Here is a 20,531-nt window from a genome sequence, read left to right as displayed (position 1 = left end):
GAGAAAAGGCATACTGGGCTAGGCTAGTAGCAACAGGCAGGCACGAGCCAGCTGTCATCAGCCAATGGGATGATGACAGAGATGAGCCAGCATAGTAACAACCAATAAGAAGAGAGCTGATCCAGCCAATCACAGCAAAGGCTGGAGAAGATAAATAGGGCTGTTGCTAAGAGGGAGAAGTACATAGGGTCTTGCTGTATCCAGAGAGGGACTCTTAGGGCCATAGTCCAAAAAAAAAAAGACTTGCCATGTTTCCCCCAAAATAAGACACTTTAATAATACATTAGACCCTTGTTATCTGCTGGGGTTTGGTGCCAAGATCCCCCATGGATAACAAGGTCCGTGGATGCTCAAGTCCCATTAAATATAATGGCACAGCAAAATGGTGTGCCTTATAACAAATGGAAAATCAAGGTTTAATAGTTGAAATTTATACTTTTTAGGAACATTTTCAAACCATGGATGTTTGAATCCGTGGATAAAAAATCTGTGTATAAGAAGGGCTGACTGTAACAACAACAACAACGTTTAGCTTTAGGTTTAGCAATTTGGTTCAAGTGTGAACCACGGTCATTTAAACCAGTTCAAACCAATTTGTGATCCAGATTAAAAGGTAGTGGGAATGAGGCCCAGGAAAGCATTAAAACTTCTTCCCATCACTTTGTGGCAGCCTGCATACATGCCCTAGCAGGGTGTAAAAGCCTCCCCAAATGCAGGCTTGGTTCACTTTTGGGGTGTTTCCTCAACTGAAAGCTGAGCCTCCAGCATTTCCAGCATCTTTTCTTTGTCCTCCTCTTCTTCCTCTGAGAGACTCTTGGCTTGTCCAAGCCTCAAGCTTTCTTTTAAGTTAAAATTTTCCTGTGTGAACCCTGGGGTAGCTCCCTAATTTCCAATGTTCATTTTTATTTTTTTTAGCAGATGCTTCTGGATGCTAGCTGAAGATTTTTAATATTTTTCTCCAAGTTTGTTGCTTATTGACACTTCCTTCCTTGAATCAGCAGTGTTTTTCTATGGACATCCCTCTGCCGGACTGCTTATTATTCTCCCATTCTCCCATCCAAACTTTCCAAACCTCTTTTTTTATAGCATTGGGTGGATCTTATATGTGCGGCTTTGCTCTTGTGCGTGTCTGAATGTGCATCTTTGCACAGTCCCAAATAAAAAGCTCTTTGAAACTAGAGTTATCTTGTAGGAAAAACTGAGTGTCAAAGATCTTAGGATAAGTTAGCCACCTCTTGTATGTTTCCAATTTTGAGTTGATATTCCCCAACATTTCATAGGAGACATTGGCATTGCTGGTGAGGTTTTACCAAGCCTCCTGCCTTTTTAGGTAACAATTGGTGGTGAATGCAGGCACTTTCTTTACTCACGAAGTCAACAAACCAGTTTAGGAGATGCAGATGTAAGGAAAATTTGCAAGGAACCTCAGTAGGCTGTGTATATGTGTGATTGCAAGCCTTTTTGTGAGGAGTTGCCAGGGCTACTTTTGGGGCTGGAATCTATTCCCATGTTTGTCTCTTTGGGAGTGTTCCCACTTGGCAGATAAAACAGATTATATTGGCGCGATTCTGATTCGGATTATGTTCCGGGAATAATTCAAATTTTTTCCATCGTTTCCATTACCAAAAGGGGCAAATTACCTCAATTCATTTAGACCCTGTTTTCATTTCCATTTATTTTAAATTGCTTTATTTTAAAGCGGATTAACTTGCTCCCCATTCCCATTTGTGTCAACAAGCTGTCAATCAAGCGCGTAGGCTTCAGACGTCACAAGTCTAGGGTTTTTTTATTTTTAGGGCAGCCAATGAAAATTGGCTGCATCCAAGGCTCTTCTGTTGTGTCTCTCCAGACTAGAAGGAGGCTTGGCAAATCGTATCAAGGAGGAGAAGGCAGCAGGCTTCATTATTGGGGAGAGAATCTTTGGGGAAGAGAGAAGAGAAGGCTCAATCTCCCCTCCCTCAGATCCCTGGGTGTCCAGGCTCTCCATTCCCCCAAATCGGTTTGCCTCCCCCATTGCTCCTTGGGCTGTTTGGAGGGCGATCAAGCAGGCATGTCCTGCAAAGCCCATCCCATAGTTCCTCTGGAAGGAGCCTCCTTTCCAAAAATCCCTTTGCCTCCCCCACTGCTCCCTGGGCTCTCTGGGGGGCGATCAAGCAGGGATGTCCTGCAAAGCCCATCTGCTGCTCAGGCATTCAGGCAGAGGTGAAAAAAGAAAAAATAAGGCCCCGTACAGACAGGCCAAAATAAAGCTGCTTCGGGTCACTTTGGAGGTATGCTGCTTAAATGATGCATGAGTACTAAGAGTCCAGAAGCTGCACCAAAGCCACGCTCCAGTCCTAAGGACTGGAGCGTGGCTTTGGTGTGGCTTCCGGACTCTTAGGACGCATGCATCATTTAAATAGCATACCTCCAAAGTGACCCAAAGCAGCTTTATTTTGGCCTGTCTGTATGGGCCCTAATAGTTTAAAATGGTGTTCAATGGGTCTCCTCACACATCAGTCTATGAATGAGGAGCAGAGGAGAGGTTGCAATCCACCGGGGGAAAGTCTATGCAAATTGAAGAAAATGGTGCTGGCGATGCTGAAAGAGGACAAAGAGGGTGACACCCCCAGGCCAGCCCCTTGAGCGCTGCTCATCCCATCTCCAGGTTCCCGAATCAGACACCCTTTCGTTCCCATTCGGATACAGCGAATTGTACCCCACTTTCAAAAATAACCCACACTATAACCTACTATTTTTTTAAACCGGTTTATAGGCGTCTAATTCAAATTATACGATATAATTCGATATTGAATCAAATCGCAGTGGAAACAATTCCGGGGCACTGAGGAACTAATTCAGGCATCAGTGGGAACAACACCTTGGTCTCCATCTGGCAGCTGCCCCTTCCCAATCGGAAAGACAGCAAGGGCTGGCTTGCCCTAAGAATCTCTCCCTAACTTTGAAGTCTATCATGGTTGGGGCTCCAAGAGTTAAGCACTATGTCAGGAACACATACATATATCACACACGAGGGATAGGAGTTCCTCTTTTCACAGTTAAGGAGAGTGTTACAGGCAGAATCTCTTAACCTCATGTTGTGTGGGCTGCTTGCCCTTTAAATTCATTTCCTTCAGACTAGCCCTCTGTATCTGTGATGACAACAGGCTGCTTTTGAGTTTAGCAATTTGTCTGGAATCTGGAGGTGGCTGAGGTTGTGGTTGTCAAAGCTACCCAGCTCCACCTGTCTCTCCAAAGGTCTCTGGGCAAGGCCTCCTTCTAGGCCTGCTTTTGGTTAATCTTATATGCATGGCTTTGCTATTGTATGGATGTGAATGTTTGCACAGTTCTAAATAAAAACCTCTTAATTTTTTGAAATTGGAGTTCTGTTGCAGTTGTTCTTGGTATAAATTGGCATCAAAGTTCTTAGAAGAAGTTACCCACCTCTTTCTTACATGACTCCATCAGATTTACTATTCCTCAACATTTCAAAGGAGACATTATCATTGCTGGTGAGGTTTTTCCAAGCCTCTTGCTTTTTGGGGCAACAACCTCACTCCATCCATCTGAGAAAGTAGGCCAGGTCTATAAAAGCTAATGCTACAAGTTCTATCACAGTTAGTCTCAAAGGTGCTACAGGATTCCTTTGCATCCTCTTTGGTTCCTTACTTGCAGAGGAAAATCCTTAAATTCCAACACCGGTGTTCCCCGTCTAGCACACACACATCTCTATCTTCTATGTGCAAAAACCTCACAAGACGTTTGTATGTTTTTGCCCATACACCAAAGTTTGTGGCAGTAAACACAAAAGACTTGATGCAGAGAGCCTAGTTTGTCAGGACTGAGTTAAATCCAAAGTCTCTTGTGGGTACCACAATACCTATAAATTCTTTACACTGGTGGCAACACTTGCCAGGTCGAAGTATTAATTGGTGACTGAGTATATCCTATTATGAATTTGTCAGTTTCCCCTTCCTCCAGGCCCAAACTCCAGTTGCCAGAAACCCCATGGCAGAATAAATTACTACTAAAGCAACTCTGTTCTATGTATGTGGAACTGATACTGCATATCGTATACTTTGCCCCTAAAGCTCTAAGGCAGCCATTTAAACAACCACTGCATGTATTTATTAGCAACCTCAACTCTGAGCAGGCTGGGACTGTGTGTGGCATTCAAAATGCAAGTCCCACCAGCCCTATCCAGCCTCACCAATGTGAGGGATGATGGGAGTTGTAGCCCAACAATATCTAAAGGTCTTCAAGTCAACTCCTAAAAAATAAAGCAGGACGCTGATGGGGAAAAAATGAAAGTGGTATACAAAGTGGCTGCTTTCATATTGTTTCACAGTGGGACCAGTGTTTAATAAGTGGGCAAGAATGAATGGTGCTGGAAACCAGGTGAGTTTATTCAAGAAGAATGAGATCTGGCACAACTGGAGTCACTTTTCCCAGCAGTGCTAAACAGAGACAAGTCACTTCCTCTCTTTTGTCCATGAGATGAGAGCCTCTCTATCTCAGCAAAAAGAAAATCAGTTGCTGGCATTGCAGAATTGGCAAGCCTGTGTGCTCTCTCTGCTTCACTGGGCACTGAACAAAGGCTTGGCCTGATCAGTTTCACATCTCAGTTGTCAAATTACCTCGTTAGCTCTATCTGTGCCTGTCTGAGAATTTGATGCTAGATGCTCTCCTTCCGAGGAATCCAATTGACTGACTCCCGTTAGACATACTGTACTGGGGCAAGCATAGATTCTGGTTAAAGTTTCTGTTTGTTATTTGTGGGTTTTTCAGGCTATGTGGCCATGTTCTAGAAAAGTTTATTCCTGACATTTCGCCAGCATCTGTGGCTGGCATCTTCAGAGAAAGTTTCTGTTCCTTTCTCTGTACATGCCCCACTGAGATGGAGGGGAAGACCACTACATCTTCCTTTGCTGTTCAGTCTCCATCTATTTTGATGAGTCTTTGAGTAGAACTTTCCACGGAGTTGTGTACTGCGGCCCACCTCTGCTTCCTACACATTTTCTCTTAATACCACACAAATTCTTCCCAGACTCACAGCAGGGGTTCACTTTGGGATCACCACAAAAGCTTAGCTGCAGTTCTCTCACTAGATTTAGCATAAGCTTAGGGAGAGAATGGGCTTTACTAGTGACAGTAGGTTGTTGTGACCCAAACCTGTTGTTAGGAAAAGTATGTTGGGGGTGCCTTGGTCTTCAAAATGCAAATAACACTCACTTGTTTCACATACGATCCACTCCTTGGTGAAGATGAAAATCATTAGCACTAGTTCATCACTATGGATCATGTCTACATTCTTGTATGTGCCTTGGCTGTATGGCTACTGGGGCTATTTGGTAAGTTCATGTACTCCCAGATTTTACCACTACAGCACCACCAACTCACCCATTATTGTATGTACAGTTGGGGAATATCAAGATGAGTAGAAAAGAAGAATGCTATTCAAAGCTCTATATAGGTGGTCAAACTATAGGAGCAGGGGGCCCAAAGACTTGGTAAGAGTGGCACAGTCAGGCATGCTCTCCTGAATGCTTCTGTGGTGCTTGACTCAAGTAACTTGAGACAAAGCAAAACCAATTTTGTTGGGGGGGGGGTATGTATTATAGCATATGCAACTAATAAAGCATGATGAGAGCTGCAGTCAAACATATGGAGGGCCATCCTTGCTGCAAGGATTACCAAGATAGCATATGTAAAACACTTGCAGCATTTCAAAAGCATAATATAAATGCTAAATGCCCTCAATTGTTATTGAGGACAATCCCCTCACTGGAGAAAGGCTGCCAGTAAAGCAATTCTTAGCTGCCTCTTCCATCTAAAGTTTTGAGAAGTCCCCTGCCCCACCACCTTTTTTCTTTTTCTTTTGGACTACAGTTTCCAGAATTCCCAGGAAGATTCTGTGAGTTGTGGTTCAAAAAGGAACTTTTCCAATTCAGCCTCTTTCCCAGGGCAGAGAAGGATTCCAAAGCCCCCTTCCACTAGCCTGTTGTGTGGACCATGTTGATTCTCCAGCTGTGGCTTTTCATGGTGTCGGTTCTGGAAAGACACTGATGATCACCCAAAGATCTGCTAAACAGCCCTTTTCCAACTCCAGTGCCTACAGCTTACTTCCTGCCCACAAGCACAGTCGCAGATCACAGTTGGTCATTGAATCTGACTTTAATTGAGAATCTCTCTGTATCTGCCCAGGAACTGACATGTAAAAGGCTCTTACTGGCTTTGGTGGGGGCCCTAAACAAGGTTATATACTAATTGGAATTCAAACAAAGTGCATAGAATAAAGAGTCATGGGAAAGGGAGGTTATAGAGGGCTGGGGGGTCTTTGTGCCCTGACAGGCACAGCACCAGCCCTGTGGTTGTTACAGGAATGGAGAGATCAGTCAGGAAAAGGTCGCTCCCTTTGGCCTTGTGAGGGAGAGCAGTCCATCTGCCCCAGAGGAGGCCTTGGCTGGGAGGTCATAGTCAGGAGAGAGGGCTCCAGCAGTGCCTGGTCCAAAGTCTCTTCCAGCACACTGCCAACTGGCAGGGAGTCCTCTTTTGCTCATGGTGTTGTAGTGCTGATCTAGATCCATCATACGCGGCTGGGCCATCTCAGCAGAGGTGCAGGAGTTGGTACCAAAGGAAAGAAGGTTTTGTTCCATGTCTGGAACGTGTCTATACTACTGTGGGAAGTCATGCCATGTTGGCCAAGGGATTCAAGCACATGTAAAGGGTAAAGATGTCAAGAATGCTGCATGCATGTGTGTAGCATTTGTGCCCAGCTCTGTGACAGTTATCTACAAATTATGTGGGAGCATGGACTTGTGTAATAGCATATAGCAGTAAATTGCTGCGGTGCAAGCCAGTGAGAGCAAACATAGGACTGTACATCTGTATTTGCACATGCATGTTTTAACACCTGTCCACAAATATGTGCATTCTAAATGTGCACTGAGAATCCATGCACACTGAAGGGGGTGGAATGCGTCCTCATGAGGGATACGTGAAGGGTTCAGGCAGTGAGGTCACAGGATTCAGTTTGAGTAGGTCTGTGAAAGGAAATGCAGTCCCACAATGACAAGGTGCTGAGGCATGTGTGTGAAGAGTACCCATGTGTCAATGTGCATGCGTGAATATGGACACTCAAGACATGCAGGGACTTCTCCAAAGTGAGGACACTGCATTGCTGTCTCTCCCTGTCACCACCTCCAGAGGAGCAGGGGCAGGTTGAGCTGTGGGATAGGAAGAGGGAGGGAGTCATACCCACTGCTCTGCCTGTGACCTGACAAACCCTCCAGGGGCCAAGCTCCAAACCAGCAACTCTATCCCTCCAAGGAACCAAAAGATTTGGATTTTGTGTGTTGTGTGTGCTCATGTGTGTGGATATGTTATGCCTACATTAGACTACTGGCAGGGCAAGTTACCAGTTCCTGAGCCTGCTGCTGGGACCAGATCAACTACTCCTGTTCCTGAGGGGTAGAAGGAGGAGGGTATCTCAGCTGGGCAAAAGCGCCCGGGGCTCACATGACTGAACAGCACTGGCATGACTTCTGCTTGCGCCTGCTCTGGCCCTGGTCTTGGCCTTCCTCTTGGCGGGACCCAGTGGACTGGAGCTGGCAGGAAGAGGCAGTGTTGGCAGAGGAGGTGGTGTAGGTTGGGGTCTCTTGACTTAGGGCTGCCTGGGGCTTTAGGATCCCTGTCTTGGGTTGTTTCTGGTCTCCTACAGGAATCTGTGGAGGGGCTACAGAGGTGTTTGTCTTGTTGAGCAGGGGCTGCTGCTCAGCATGCAGGTTTCCCAGGACTTCTGGAGTCTCTTCTGTGGTTGTTGAGGCCAAGCTGGCATCACCACCTTCTTTCAGTTCCTGGTTTGCCACAATGGCCGCCTTGCCCAAGAGGGATTGGGCATGCTCTTGGCTGGATGAGAGCAAAACATCTGGAACGTTTGCTGTATCTTGCAGAATTGCATTTGGGACTTGACAGGAGGATGGGGCTTGGTCAGGCAGTGCAGGCATTCCTTCCACAGCAGATGGGGCGACCTCCTTTTCCGACAGGATCTGTGTTGCTTCTACAGGAGAAGGGGGCTGGCCCTGAGCCGAGGTTGGCATCTGCTCCACAAGCATTGTCTGGGCCTCCCTGGGAGGTGGCGTTCTGCCTTCAGGGAGACTGGGTGAAGTCTGACTTGGCAGAGGCTCCACAGACTCCTCTGTAAAAGACCCACCAATCTCTGGCAAAGAAGAAAGGGTCTTTGCCTCCAGAAATTGGTTTTCCTGGTCCTGCTGAACTGGCAGGACCTGGTCTGGCCCAGGGACTGGAGTCTCTTTGGGAACCAAATGTTCATCTTCACCCTTGGAGGATGGGGCCTGGCCTTGAGGAATACTGTCAGCCTCTGGCAGAGAAGGAATCTGAGCCGCTGGTGGTGTTGGTACTTGGTTCTGAAGTTCTACCGAAATCTCTTCCAAAGTCATCCCTTGGGTATCTTGAAGAGAATTGACCTGATCAGGCAGAGAAGAAAGTGGATCAGGCAAAGAGGAGGTTATGTCTGGAAAAGACCCTTTAGCCTCCATCACAGAAAATTCCTGACCCTCTGAAGTTGAGGATATCTGTGAAGATTTCTCAATTTCATGCAAAGAGGAAGTAATCTCTTCTGGCAGGGATGTGAGCTGGTCTGAAGGAGGTGGCAGGGTCTGATCTGGCACAGAAGTGCTTTGTAAAGAGCTTGGGATCTGATCCAGGCATTTTGCATTAGTTTCATGCAGAGGGGATGGGATCTGGTCCAATGAGGAGTGTTTAGCTTCCTGCAAAGAAGTGGCCATGCCTTGTAATGAGGATGGCTTCTGTTCTGAAGGAGAGGAAAAAGAGTCCTGCAGAGATGATGGGTTTGGATCTAAAACAGGTTCCTGCACTGAGGATGAGATCTGAGTGAGAAGAGATATCTCACTTTCTTGCAAAGGACGATTCTGGTTCACAAAAACTGAGGGACTCTGATTCAGCAATGACAAAACTACTGGCTCTAGGAAGGGACCCTCCATTTCCTGATGAGAAGAAGGGGTCTGGTCTAGAAGGGATCCCTCTGTCTCTTGCAGAGATGGACCTGGTTTCTGAATGGCCAGTGAAATCTGTTCTGTTGGAGATGATGACAATATGGTCTCTTCCAAGACTTCATGCACAGGAAGGGTCTGGTCTGGAAACAGTGCCTCTTTGGGTGGACCTTGCAAATTCTCTGGTCTCTCACCTCCTTGCCCCAGCACTGTGATCTCTGTTTTATGAGACTCTTGCAGCCCCTCCTTGTTCTCTTCAGTTGCTTGCCCTGATGTTATTGATTCTGTTGCCAGAACATCAGTAGCTACTGTGTCTTGGGCAGGCTCCGCTTTGTTGGCACCCTGTCCTGGCAGTACTTTCTGCTCTGCTCCCATTTGAGCTGTCTCTTTGCCCAGTTCTCCACCCGCCTGCTGTTTAGAGGAATCAAGGCAGCTGGTCTCATGCTGAAGGGGCTTGGAGGAAATTTGCTGATGTTCATCCTGTGACGTCGGGGACTCCCCCTCTGGGCCATCCCGTCTTCCAAGCTCACCATCCAGTTGGCTTCCTGAAGCACCTGGGGTTGTCTCTTGACCTGCGCCACTGTAAGGAGGGGCCATCCCACTCCCCTCCTCACACCCATTCCTCAAAGGAGTATGCTCCTCACACTCTTCTTCCTTTGTGATAGAGCTCTGTTTCTGCCCAACAGCATCCATGCTGCCCACTTCCTGCCCCAAATGGTCACGGATAACCATCTCCTCCACAGCCAGCTTTCTGTGGTGGCTGGGAGGAGCGTCAATGGGATTTGAGCTCTGCAGCGTTGGCTTTGTGGCAGCAACAGCTTCCAGACTTTCCTGATGAGACTGAAGCTCTCCACGTTCGACAACCACAGGATTCACCTTGTCATTCACCTTTTCAGGGCTGGATTCGCTGCCAAACACACCTTTGGAGAAGAAAAATAACATTATGTCAAACACTTAAGTCCCTGGATATCTGAACTTTCTTTAACAAAACAAAACATCTGGTCTCCATTCACTGCTGTTTGCACATACCTGCACCACAAGCCTATGTTGGCTGTATACCAGTCTGAAACAAAGTTGTCAACGTGACTATACTTCTTTAAAAAATAACTCTCTGTTTCAGAAAATCTATAATTACTTTATCATGCCAGATTGGGAACAAAGATAAAACACATTTAATATAATTACAGCTTTTATGGTATTCCTGTAGCAAATATATTTCATCCAGTTACCTTACTCAGAGATAGAGAAAGGGCGGTATCAGGAAGAGAAAAATAGGATAAAATGTTGTTGCCCCACCTAGTTTTGGGTCTGGCTTCACCTAGCAGTGGTTTCTGCTTTATTGCCCCCACACCCCCAGCAGTCATCCTTGACAGATTACACCAGAAGGAATGTGACCCTTGTAGAGAAATAAGTTTCCTCACCCCATTACAGAAAATTCTGGGTAGCATTCTAGCATACACAATCAGAATTCTGGGTAGGCCTCTTATCATCACTCTACATAACAAATTCATCTCACCCTGCCTTTTAGGAAAGCTCTACTACCATTGTTGATCTTGTCAGTGAGGAAGAACCCTCTGAGAAGCTGCTGTGAGGAACTCACAGATTATATGGAAAGCTGTCAGGGACAGCCATTCAGCATTTTTTTAGGCATCAGCAGAAGAAATAATGCATTGCAACATGACATGAAGAATGGTTGGTTGGTTGGTTGCATTGCCTTCCATTTACCTGAATCAAAACACAGTGTGAGGCACAGCAACTCGCAAGGTTATCTACAGATAACAGATGCCAATGCACACTGCTGGATCCTGGTTTTTCAGTGCTGTTGTTGTTGTGTGCCTTCACCTATGGCAACTCTAATGTGAACCTATCACGGGGCTTTCTTGGCAAGATTTGTTCAGAGGGAGGGTTGCCTTTGCTTTCCTCTGAGGCTGAGAGAGTGCGAATTGCCCAAGATCATCTGGAAATTTGGTCTCCAGAGTGGTAGTCCAAAGCTTAAACCACTATACCACATTGGCTATTGGGAAATAAAGCATGTGCAGAGTAGAATCTGATATTTCACTCAAGCAGCCTGAACCTAGACAACTACCCACAATGATGAACAATGCTAGAGTTTCCAATTTTAGAGGAGTCTAAAACTTACAGAAGCCTTCACTTGATCGTTTTTTTTCTAATTATCACTTTGTTTCACTGTTACCTTTACTCTCAAAAGTTTTGAAATATGCTGTTTATGTCTGTTGCCTTGACTTTCTTTCTTTTATTTCTGTAGCACATCCCTTTCAATTTGGGTTTTGCCTTTTGCACTCTGCAGAAACAGCTCTTACAAATATCTCAAGTGATCCTCTTCAGGCCAAGTCTGTACTTATCCTCCTTGATCTCTGTACAGTCTTTGCCACACTTGATCATGTTCTGTTGTTGGATTCACTTCATGATATAGAGGTTACTGGTTCAGTTTTCAACTGTTCTGGGTCCTTTGTTAGTTTCTCGTTATATACTATATTTGGGTAATCTTATCAGTTCATATGGTTCCATAGCATCTTTATGTCGATGATGCTCAGTTGTGTTTTCCATTCCAGAACTCTCTTCTGACACTGTATTACAGCAAGTCTTTCAACTATCTCCGCATGGATGCTTCATCATTGCCTAAAACCTAACATGGCAAAGACAAAACTACTTATTTTTCCTCCAAAACCTTTTTTACAACATACATTCCTCCATCACTGTTAATAATGTTCCCATTTTTTCCTGTGAAGTAACATGTAGTTTTGGCTTTCTTCTTCATTCTTGTCTTTTGTTCCTCACACTGAGGCAGTAGCAAAGTCGTATCATATTTTTTTCTCTCTTTATAACTTTGCCAAAACCAGACTTTTCCCTCCTGCTTTCTCTGCTAAGACATTAGTTCATGTCTTGGTCATTCCCATCTTGATTACTGTAATATTATTTTGACTGGTCTTCCATTATCTCATCTTAGTCCTCTGGTTTCCATTCAACATTCTGCTGCTAAGATTATCTTTTTGGACCATTGTTTTGATCATGTTACCCTACTTTTAATATCTCTTCATTCATTACCCATTCCTTCTAGGATTCAATACAAGCTCCTTGTTTTAATATTCAAAGCCCTATACAACCTAGTTGCCCCTTAATGTTCAGCCCTTATTTCTTTTTAGCACCCTGCTCAAGCTCTATGTTCTAGGAACTCTAGGCTTCTCATTCATCCAAGGGTTTGCTTTTCCTTGGTTCAGCTTCATTCTTTTTCACTTGGTGCTCCCTACTCTTGGAATTGCCTCCCTGAACATTTGTAGACTGCACTCCCCTTGTTACATATAACTTTCAGTTAAAAATTTATTTTTCAAAGCTTTTGGAATTTTAGTTTAATATTGCTTTATATGTTGTCTGTTTTAATTATATGCATGTGTTAGTTTGCTTTATATTATACTGTATTTTTGTATTTTATCTGGGTAATTTGTTTTACCATTATCTTATATAGTTTTATATATTTATTATTCCTTCCTCCCCCCCCCCCCCCCCGGTGTATGTATGTGGACCCACTTTTTTGTTGTTTTACTTGTACATCAATGGTGCTATATAAATAAATGAATAACAACAACAACAACAACAACAACAAGATCAATTCTAATCCTATGCGATCTCTTGTGCCACTGACAACTGTTGGAACTACAGGCTGTAGTACCATATCCTCCAACTGTTCCTGTTTGACAAGGACAGTCTTATTTAATCCTCTTTAGTCCTTTTCCAGCTGCTTTTTAAATGTCCAAGTTTCTCTCTCATCCTCTCATTGTCCCTCTTTGTTCCTGGTTTATTCAACTGCTACAAAATGAATTCAAAGTGCAAAAATAATTTGAGTTTAATTTACTCATTGTGAGAGAGGAGAGGAGAAGGCAGAATTTTGTCTTTCCTGTACACTCTGACTATGGCCTGTTACAGACTGCCAAAATAAAGCTGCTTCGTGTCTCTTTGGAGGTATGCTATTTAAATGATGCATGCATCCTAAGAATCCGGAAGCTGCACCAAAGCTGCACTCCGGTGCTTAGGAATGGAGTGTGGCTTTGGCGCGACCTCCGGACTCTTAGAACCCATGCATCATTTAAATAGCATACCTCCAAAGAGACACGAAGCAGCTTTATTTTGGCAGTCTGTAACAGGCCAAAGTAAACAGCTGCAGCACCTCCTAATTTCTGTGCTCTTTTGATCTCTTGGATATGTAAGTCCTAGTTTTCATTTGTGAAACACTGGAGGGTACACAGTACTGGTCTTGGCCAGTTGCACTGAGGGCACCCACATACAGCAGAGTGAACGCCAGCAGCCTTTTTCTTAGAAAGAACCAGAGTTTGACCTCTGGAATCCTCCATGGCACTTTTCAGTGCATCAGGATCACTCATGTTAAGAGATGGGTATTTTAAGAGTTCACCCAGTAGTCTGCAGAGAGCTATGCCTGGCCATGTCTCATGAGATCACAGTCAAAAAGTCTTTCCTGCCATCCCTATTTTGGATCTCAATCTGGAGTGAATCCTCTCTGAACCAGTGTGGTCTCATGGTTAGTGTATTGGATAATGTAAGACTAGGGAGAGCCAGGTTCAAATCTCCACTGAGTCATAAAACCACTGGTAGGTCTTGGACCAGCCACTCTCTCTCAGTGTGAAAGATGTCATGGATTTGCTATGAAAATAAAATGGGGAGTAAAAATGCCATGTATGCCACACTGAGCTCACTGGAGGAAAGATGGGGTATAAATGTTAACAAGCAAACAGCGTATTAGTCATTAATTCTGTTTTTGTCAGTTATGGAGTGGGACAAAAGTATTCCCCCCACCCAAGATATTTCTATATTGCTTTTCCTTCCAAATATCCTGTAAGCGATACAGGGTCCTATCATAGCTTACCAAGAGAATTATCACTTTTCCTGCTCTCCAGTACCTGCGGTCCCACAAGGAAGGCTGCCCTCTCACACTTTAAGCCAATATTTGCAGCCAAAAAGTCCAGAGACCTACTTCTCAGTTAAGACATTTACTTTTCAATGAAAGATGAGATTTTCAGGATGTCAGCTTCTCTGCCATTTCTCTCCAAGGTCTACATCTGTGGAAGAATGGACACAGGCCTACTTTTGCCCTTTGCCCTCTTGCTTCTACTGGATAGCAGACGCTTCAGCCACAGACCTTGGTTAGGGCTCCATCTGAGCACCTGGCCTGTTCCCTTACTTAACAGTAGACCTTGTCTCTTGCTAGTACCCACCATCTCCTGACATGTCTCCATTTTGCAGTTTCTCTTTGGCAGCTGTCCTCACAGCTCTCTTGGGTGGGACAGGAGCCAACTCAAGTCTGGACCCAAGGCTACTTCTCCCTGTAAGGAATTCATTAAGTCAGATTCAGAAAGAGTTGCCAGGCCCATTCAGGGTCCTAAATCCAAGGGCTAAATAAGTGTTCTGCTGATGCACCCTATTTGTGATGCCCAAAACAAGAAAGTTGAAAAGCAACCCCTCCAGGCCATAATACACAACTGTGGGTTGGTTTAGCATGGGGGGGGGGGAATCTTGATCTCAATAGAGCTCTGGTGTCACTAGAAATTAAAGAAAGGGGCAGGAAAGAGGTGAGTTTAGTGATATGGGTCAAGGAATGGATTAAGGGCAATGTAAGCTGTTTAGTTAAATGAAGGAGGCGAAGAAAAATGGAGATACCATGTTGGGATGGGCTGAATAATGGCTGAAGGTGGGATAAAGGTTGCTTAGTTGGCCAGTTCTCCAACACCTTCATCACAGAAGGTAAAAGAGAAACACAGCTGAACCAGACTGGAAAGTCCCATGATTATGTTTTTATCTGAATGCCCTACAAGGCTGTATCAGCAAGTTAAGAGGTACTATATATAAAAGTCCAGCTTTCCTCACCTGTTGTTCCTTAGAACAAACATGAGTCAGAGTATTCAATGCAAGTACCTCCAACCCTCAGAGTCCTTTTACAGGAAGACATTTTCAGCTGGGCATGTGTGAAAGTTCTGATATACGTATGCAGTAGTAAGTTACAAAAACACCTGAGGAGAGCACCTTGGGAACTCTTTGGCTCATTGGCGCTAAGCAGACTTCAGGGCCCTTTTTTGTACTTTCATGCTTTCCGCAGGCCATCCAAAGCCTCAGCCCCCCTGCAATGTTTTTACTTTTTTAATGGGCATTTTTTAAACGTGAAATACACAGCAGTCCTGGAATCCTCCAGGAGCATCAGATCTAATTCTGGAATCCCCCACAAGCAGATCCCTGCTATGTAAATCTACAACAGATCCGGAAAGTCTCAACTGGAAGCCGCTTCAAGTTGTGATGTCCGGCTGATTCTGCAACCAAAAATGATACATTGCGGCCTCTGCAGAGGTGGGAAATTGGCCCCTGCACCTGCCACAGTTGCTGGAACATGTTTTAGAGTTATTGTATCACACCTGGCTGGAAACTGGGTAAAGCAGAGGGTTGAGCAAAAGCTGTAGCTGTAGGCAAGATGGGACTGGGATTTCATGAGTCATGGAGAGAACACAGAAGCACAGTGGACTCACTCAGAAGAGAAGACCACACTTTTGCACAAAGGTGTGATTGCTGTGTGTTTCAATCGAGTTTGTGCACAAGAATTTCCCGGCTGAGCAATCCCACTGTGATAAGGCAGTCCAGAAAAGATCTATCTTAGCATACGTGACAGATAAACACTTACCATCAGGAGAAGGTGAAGATGTTAGAGAAGCCTGAGAACAAAAGAGAAAAACTTTATGGCAACAATCTTCAAAGAGATCACAAGTGAACCAAATCTGTTTATTCACTTCCAAATTATTCTTTATTCATCTTATTTATATCATGCCATTCCTCAAAATAAGACTTTAGGGTGGCCTAAATGGGCTTCCGTTATTTTCAAAATTCTGCAAACTAAGCTAGACTCATGGTGAAGACAGAAGTAATGTTTGTAGAGTATTGAGGCCAGCTTGGAAGTACTGGTACCATGATCAGTGCAAACAAGGCTTTTCCTTCCCCAAAACCAAAGTCTTCAGGTGGAGAAGAAGACATGCAGCAAAAGCCAGGTATGGACAATACAGGTTGCCCAGCCCCCAGAACATGACCCATACATCCCATCTCTATTTCACAGAACAGTTTTGCAGTGGCTTTTAAAATGCTTCCTTTTTAAGAATAAGATATGGATAAGTATGTTAAGTGTGCTTTGTTAAAATAATAACAGCAGCAATCAGTTTAAAAAGCAAGGGGTCCTCCTGAAATACAGATGAAGGGTCAAGAGGGACAGCTGACTTAATCATATCATTTCTTTATTTTATTTATATGATGTGTGCATGTATGTGAATTCAGCTTTTACAGTATTTTTAAGATCAACACCAGGGTTGAAAATACATGCAGCCTATGGGCCACACCAAGCCTCCAAGGTCCTTTTTGTGGCCCCAAACTTTCTGAACTTCTGAACAAACCTTACTAAGAAAACTCTGTGATAGATATGCCTTAGGGTCGCCATAGGTCGCAAATAGAATCATAGAGTTGGAATAGACCACAAGGGCCATCCAGTCCAACCCATAACTTGAGAATGCACAACAACAATGTAATATTTTATTTATGGTGTGTGGCTTTTGCATAAGAAATTGGGGAGGGGGGATCAGTGAATATAATGAAGTTTTCCTAGAGTTTTTATTATTCTTCTGGCTGGGTAGTAGTTTGTTGCTGGACCCAGACTGAATTTTTCACTTTTAAAGCCAATTTCATACCACAACCTGCTGCAGCTTCTATTTAAACATTACCCCTGACCTCACTCTGAGACTGTCAAGTTCTCAGGGGTGTCACACTGAGGATGGAGCGAGATTGTTTCTGCTGCTCCAGAGACTAGAACACAGAACAATGGCTGCAAGCTCCAGGGAAAGAGATTCCACCTCAACATTAGGAAGAACTTTCTGACAGTAAGAGCTGGTCAACAGTGGAACACACTCCTTTGGAGGGCAGTAGAGTCTCCCTTCTTGGAGGTCTTTAAACAGAGGCTGGATGGCCATCTGTTGAGGATGCTTTGACTATGATTCTCTGCATGGCAGAAGGAGGTTGGACTGGATGGCCCTTGTGGTCTCTTCCAACTCTATGATTCTAAGCCTTCTCGTCACATAGTGGCTAATGAGGATCTGAGTTCAGGCATCCCTGCAACTAAATCCAAGCTACAGCCTACTGCACTAGGAGCAACAACCTTTGGACCTTGGCCTAATTTCAAAAAGCTTCTGCAAGTCAGAGTTACAAACCCCTGGCAAGAACAACTTGTCACCTGGCTGCCAGCCTGCTGGGTGGGGAGGATAGAAGAGAGGTGCAGGCAGGAGGCTTTGCAGAAAGAAAAGAGATGGTCTTGCTCTTATTTCGGTCTGGCCCAGTCACACCCAGCTGTGTATGACCCGCCCTCAACAAAAACAAAGGTTCTCCACCCCTGCATTACACCATGAACCAGCTCATTTCATAGTACAAACAGACAAACCTGACCCATACACCCCATAGCCTGTGACAAGCATATCTTTGTTAACCACTGTTTCAGAGGTGCTAATCTTTCTGTTGACACTTTGAGGAAATGTCTGCCAAAGTCCTTTGCCTAATCTACATTCCTGCCTCCTTTTCACCTTCATCTGCATAGCCTCCCCAGTCAATAGTATGCTCTTTTAAAAATCTAAGTTTCTTCCACGCATCCATCATAAATGGTTCATCATTTTCTCTTCAGGCCATATCATCCTGCCTAATATCTTTGCTTTTGGTCATTACAGACTTATGCCAACCCTAAGGTGAAACTATCATGGGCTTTTCTTGGCAAGATTTGTTCAGAAGAGGTTCACCACTGCCTGCCTGAGGCTGAAAGAGAGTGACTTGCTCAAGGTCAGCCAGTGGGTTTCATGGCTGAGCAGGGAATTAAACCCTGGTCTCCAGAGCTGTATGATGTTCAAATCACTACGTTATACTGGTTCTCCTAATTTTTTTAAGCAGGGGAAATGTTTTCTTCACTCTCCAATAGAGCCTCCTTACTTTTCTTCTGAAACATTACATCTGAAGCCATCTGACAATATTTGCTCCACAGCCATAAGTGAGTTGGCCTAAGCATTTAGTGCTGCTTAATTCAGGCTATAAGATTCTGGGAATTACAATCTTAAAATGTAACTTTTCCCAGTTCTGGCTTTCCTGAGGCTCCTTTATCACAACAGAATTGATAGAATCAGGGAGGGGAGCAGAGCAAGGACTGACTCACTGGCCAGCTGGATTTCTCATTTGGGAGTGGCTGTTAGCCTGAGACAAAGGAATGGCAGTCAATTCTACCTAAGTTGCTTTTTCTCACAGGCACCTAGTAGGACTGTTCTTAAGTTAGTGTAGTTAGTGACCTTGTCAGCCTGATGTTAAGCAGGTTTACTCAAAGTAAGCCCTCCTCAGTTGAGTGCGACTTCCTTTCTTTGTGGCTGAAGCCATAAAAAGGTATAAAAGCACTTGTGGCTGCTTTGCATACTCCAGTGAACTGAGCTAATCAGCTGTGCATATTGTTCATATCAACTTGGAAGATACCAAAATTCTGTTTAAAAACAAAATCCATTTTGCATTGATGCTTTTTTTTACCAATAAGATAATCAGGATATCCAATATTGATACTGAAAAATCTAGAAAAGCTTCTCAGCATAAGTACATCCAGAATAACTGCTATACCCACAGTCCTGAACCTTTACCAAAACTGAAATCCTGCCTTCCTTTGAAACTTTCTATCAAATGCTAAACCAAGGGGGCATCTACCTTGTAGAAATAATGCAGCTGGGCACCACTTTAAGTGCTGTAGCTCCATCCTATGGAGGCCTGGGGTTTGTAGTTTTACAAGGCCTTTGGCATTTTCTGCCAGAATGCCAATGCCTCACAAAACTACAAATCCCAGGTTTCTGTAGGATGCAGCCATTGCAGTTAAGGTGGTGTCAAACTGCATTATTTTTATAGTGTCGATGCACCACGTGAGTCTTTTTAGATTCTAAACTACCGGAAGAATGATCCAAGATCTAGAGCCTAAATCTTACAAATATGTTGGTAATTCTATTATAATTGAGAAAAGAAAGAACATGGACACAAAAGGCTAGGAATGCTGTGGGAGAAATATCCACATGGGTGTGTCTGAATTTAAAATATTATTTTTAATTTTTTTAAAAAGAAGATTAAATATTCTTTCCTATTCTCTGCCTGGTGATATAAAGGCAAGGCTAACTAGTCAGAGCTAACCATAGCGGTTCCACAGAAGCTGATCAAGCTGCTCAGTGTTTTTAATGGGCCTTTTTTGACCCCAAATTATGATTTATACAGATGGATTTGGGGGGGGGGGGACTCTATACATATAATCATATCAGGTCTCTTACCCAGTAAAGTCTTCTGCCTATGTAGTAAAGATACTGTATATCCCTACGGCTATCATTCTAACAAAACTATCAGACAACAGTAAAATATATAAAGACTGGGAAATCAGCTAACTCCCTATCAACTAACTCTATAAACTATCAGATAGATTAGCGGAGAATATTTCAAACAATAAAACAGCAAACAAAATAAAATCAGTTAAACTCAGTCAATTGGTCAAACTCCTACATGCAGTAATGGAGGGCGAATGTTAAGAATCAATATTTCACCACTAATAGTGACTTAGAAATAAGTACATTCCTGCTGAAACTCTGACCTTATCTACTTGCCAACAGTGGTGCCCAAGGAAGACCTCATAAGGGAGGGATCGTAACTCTGGCAATTGCCAGCATTCCCTACTACTGGCTATGCTGGCTAGGGATGATGGGAGATGTGGGCCTTAAATATGTGAGGCTCAGGTTACTTATTCTTTGTATGTCAGTAGAAAGATAGAAAGGGTATAGTCATTGGCTAAATAAATGCTGTTCCTTAGAGAAAGTATGTGCAAACCTTTGGGATCATATCCAAAAGAGTCAACAGTTAACAAGGACAGTGCTGGCTCTAGGAGTGGATCCTCCATTTCCTGGTGGGGGGAAGGGATCTGGTCTAGAATGGATCTCTTTGTGTTTTGCAGAGCCAGGCTTTGATCCTAAAGAATCAGATTATTGCCACACTGCAGAAATAAAGCAGATTGACACCACTTTAACTGTCATGGCTCCACCCTATGAAATCCTGGGACTGTAGTTTGGTGAGGTATTTTGCTATTTTCCCTACCTAGTGGTTTCAGAAAGTCAATGCTATACTAGCTCAAAAATCCTGCTGGTACAGGGAGTAACAGTTGGTCGGTTTATACCTCCCCAGTGCCATCCAGTGATGACTGCTTCAACTCCTTCATCGCTTCCACAGACTCCTCTGGCTGCTGGCGTCTTAAGTGAAGCTCTGGATTATCCAGCTGCTGCATCTGAGATTGGAGACTTCAGAGACAGAAAGAGACAGCCATTATGAACAATGTTCCAAGCCCTTGGCAGACTGTCAACTAATGAAAAGCAAAGCATCCTGAAGCACATGGTGGTCAAAATTCAAGGCCTACATCCTTACTGAGAC

General features: G+C 44.0%; 1 protein-coding gene across 7 annotated transcripts in view; it reads right to left on the bottom strand.

Annotated features, from left to right (window-relative positions):
• Positions 1–6,138: 6,138 nt before the first annotated feature.
• Positions 6,139–20,531, bottom strand: part of PALM3 (paralemmin 3) — a 78,156-nt gene continuing 63,763 nt past the window's right edge. For 6 of the 7 annotated variants that reach the window (XM_089486679.1, XM_089486667.1, XM_089486674.1 and 3 more), the window contains 4 exons: positions 20,281–20,401; positions 15,709–15,739; positions 14,258–14,365; positions 6,139–9,931 (listed from right to left, as the gene is read on the bottom strand). In XM_089486679.1, the coding sequence (XP_089342805.1) occupies positions 7,494–9,931; positions 14,258–14,365; positions 15,709–15,739; positions 20,281–20,401 (2,698 nt within the window). In that variant the 3' untranslated portion in view covers positions 6,139–7,493. The remainder of the gene's footprint in view (positions 9,932–14,257; positions 14,366–15,708; positions 15,740–20,280; positions 20,402–20,531) is intronic. The other variant, XM_089486693.1, reaches the window with a different exon arrangement.

Source organism: Sceloporus occidentalis, unplaced genomic scaffold, assembly GCF_023333645.1.
Source record: "Sceloporus occidentalis isolate IW3139 unplaced genomic scaffold, rSceOcc1.0.p SCAF_1, whole genome shotgun sequence".
In the NCBI taxonomy this organism is placed as follows: domain Eukaryota; kingdom Metazoa; phylum Chordata; class Lepidosauria; order Squamata; family Phrynosomatidae; genus Sceloporus; species Sceloporus occidentalis.
The sequence above is the reverse complement of the archived record's forward strand: the minus strand, read 5'-3'. Positions and strand labels throughout refer to the sequence as shown.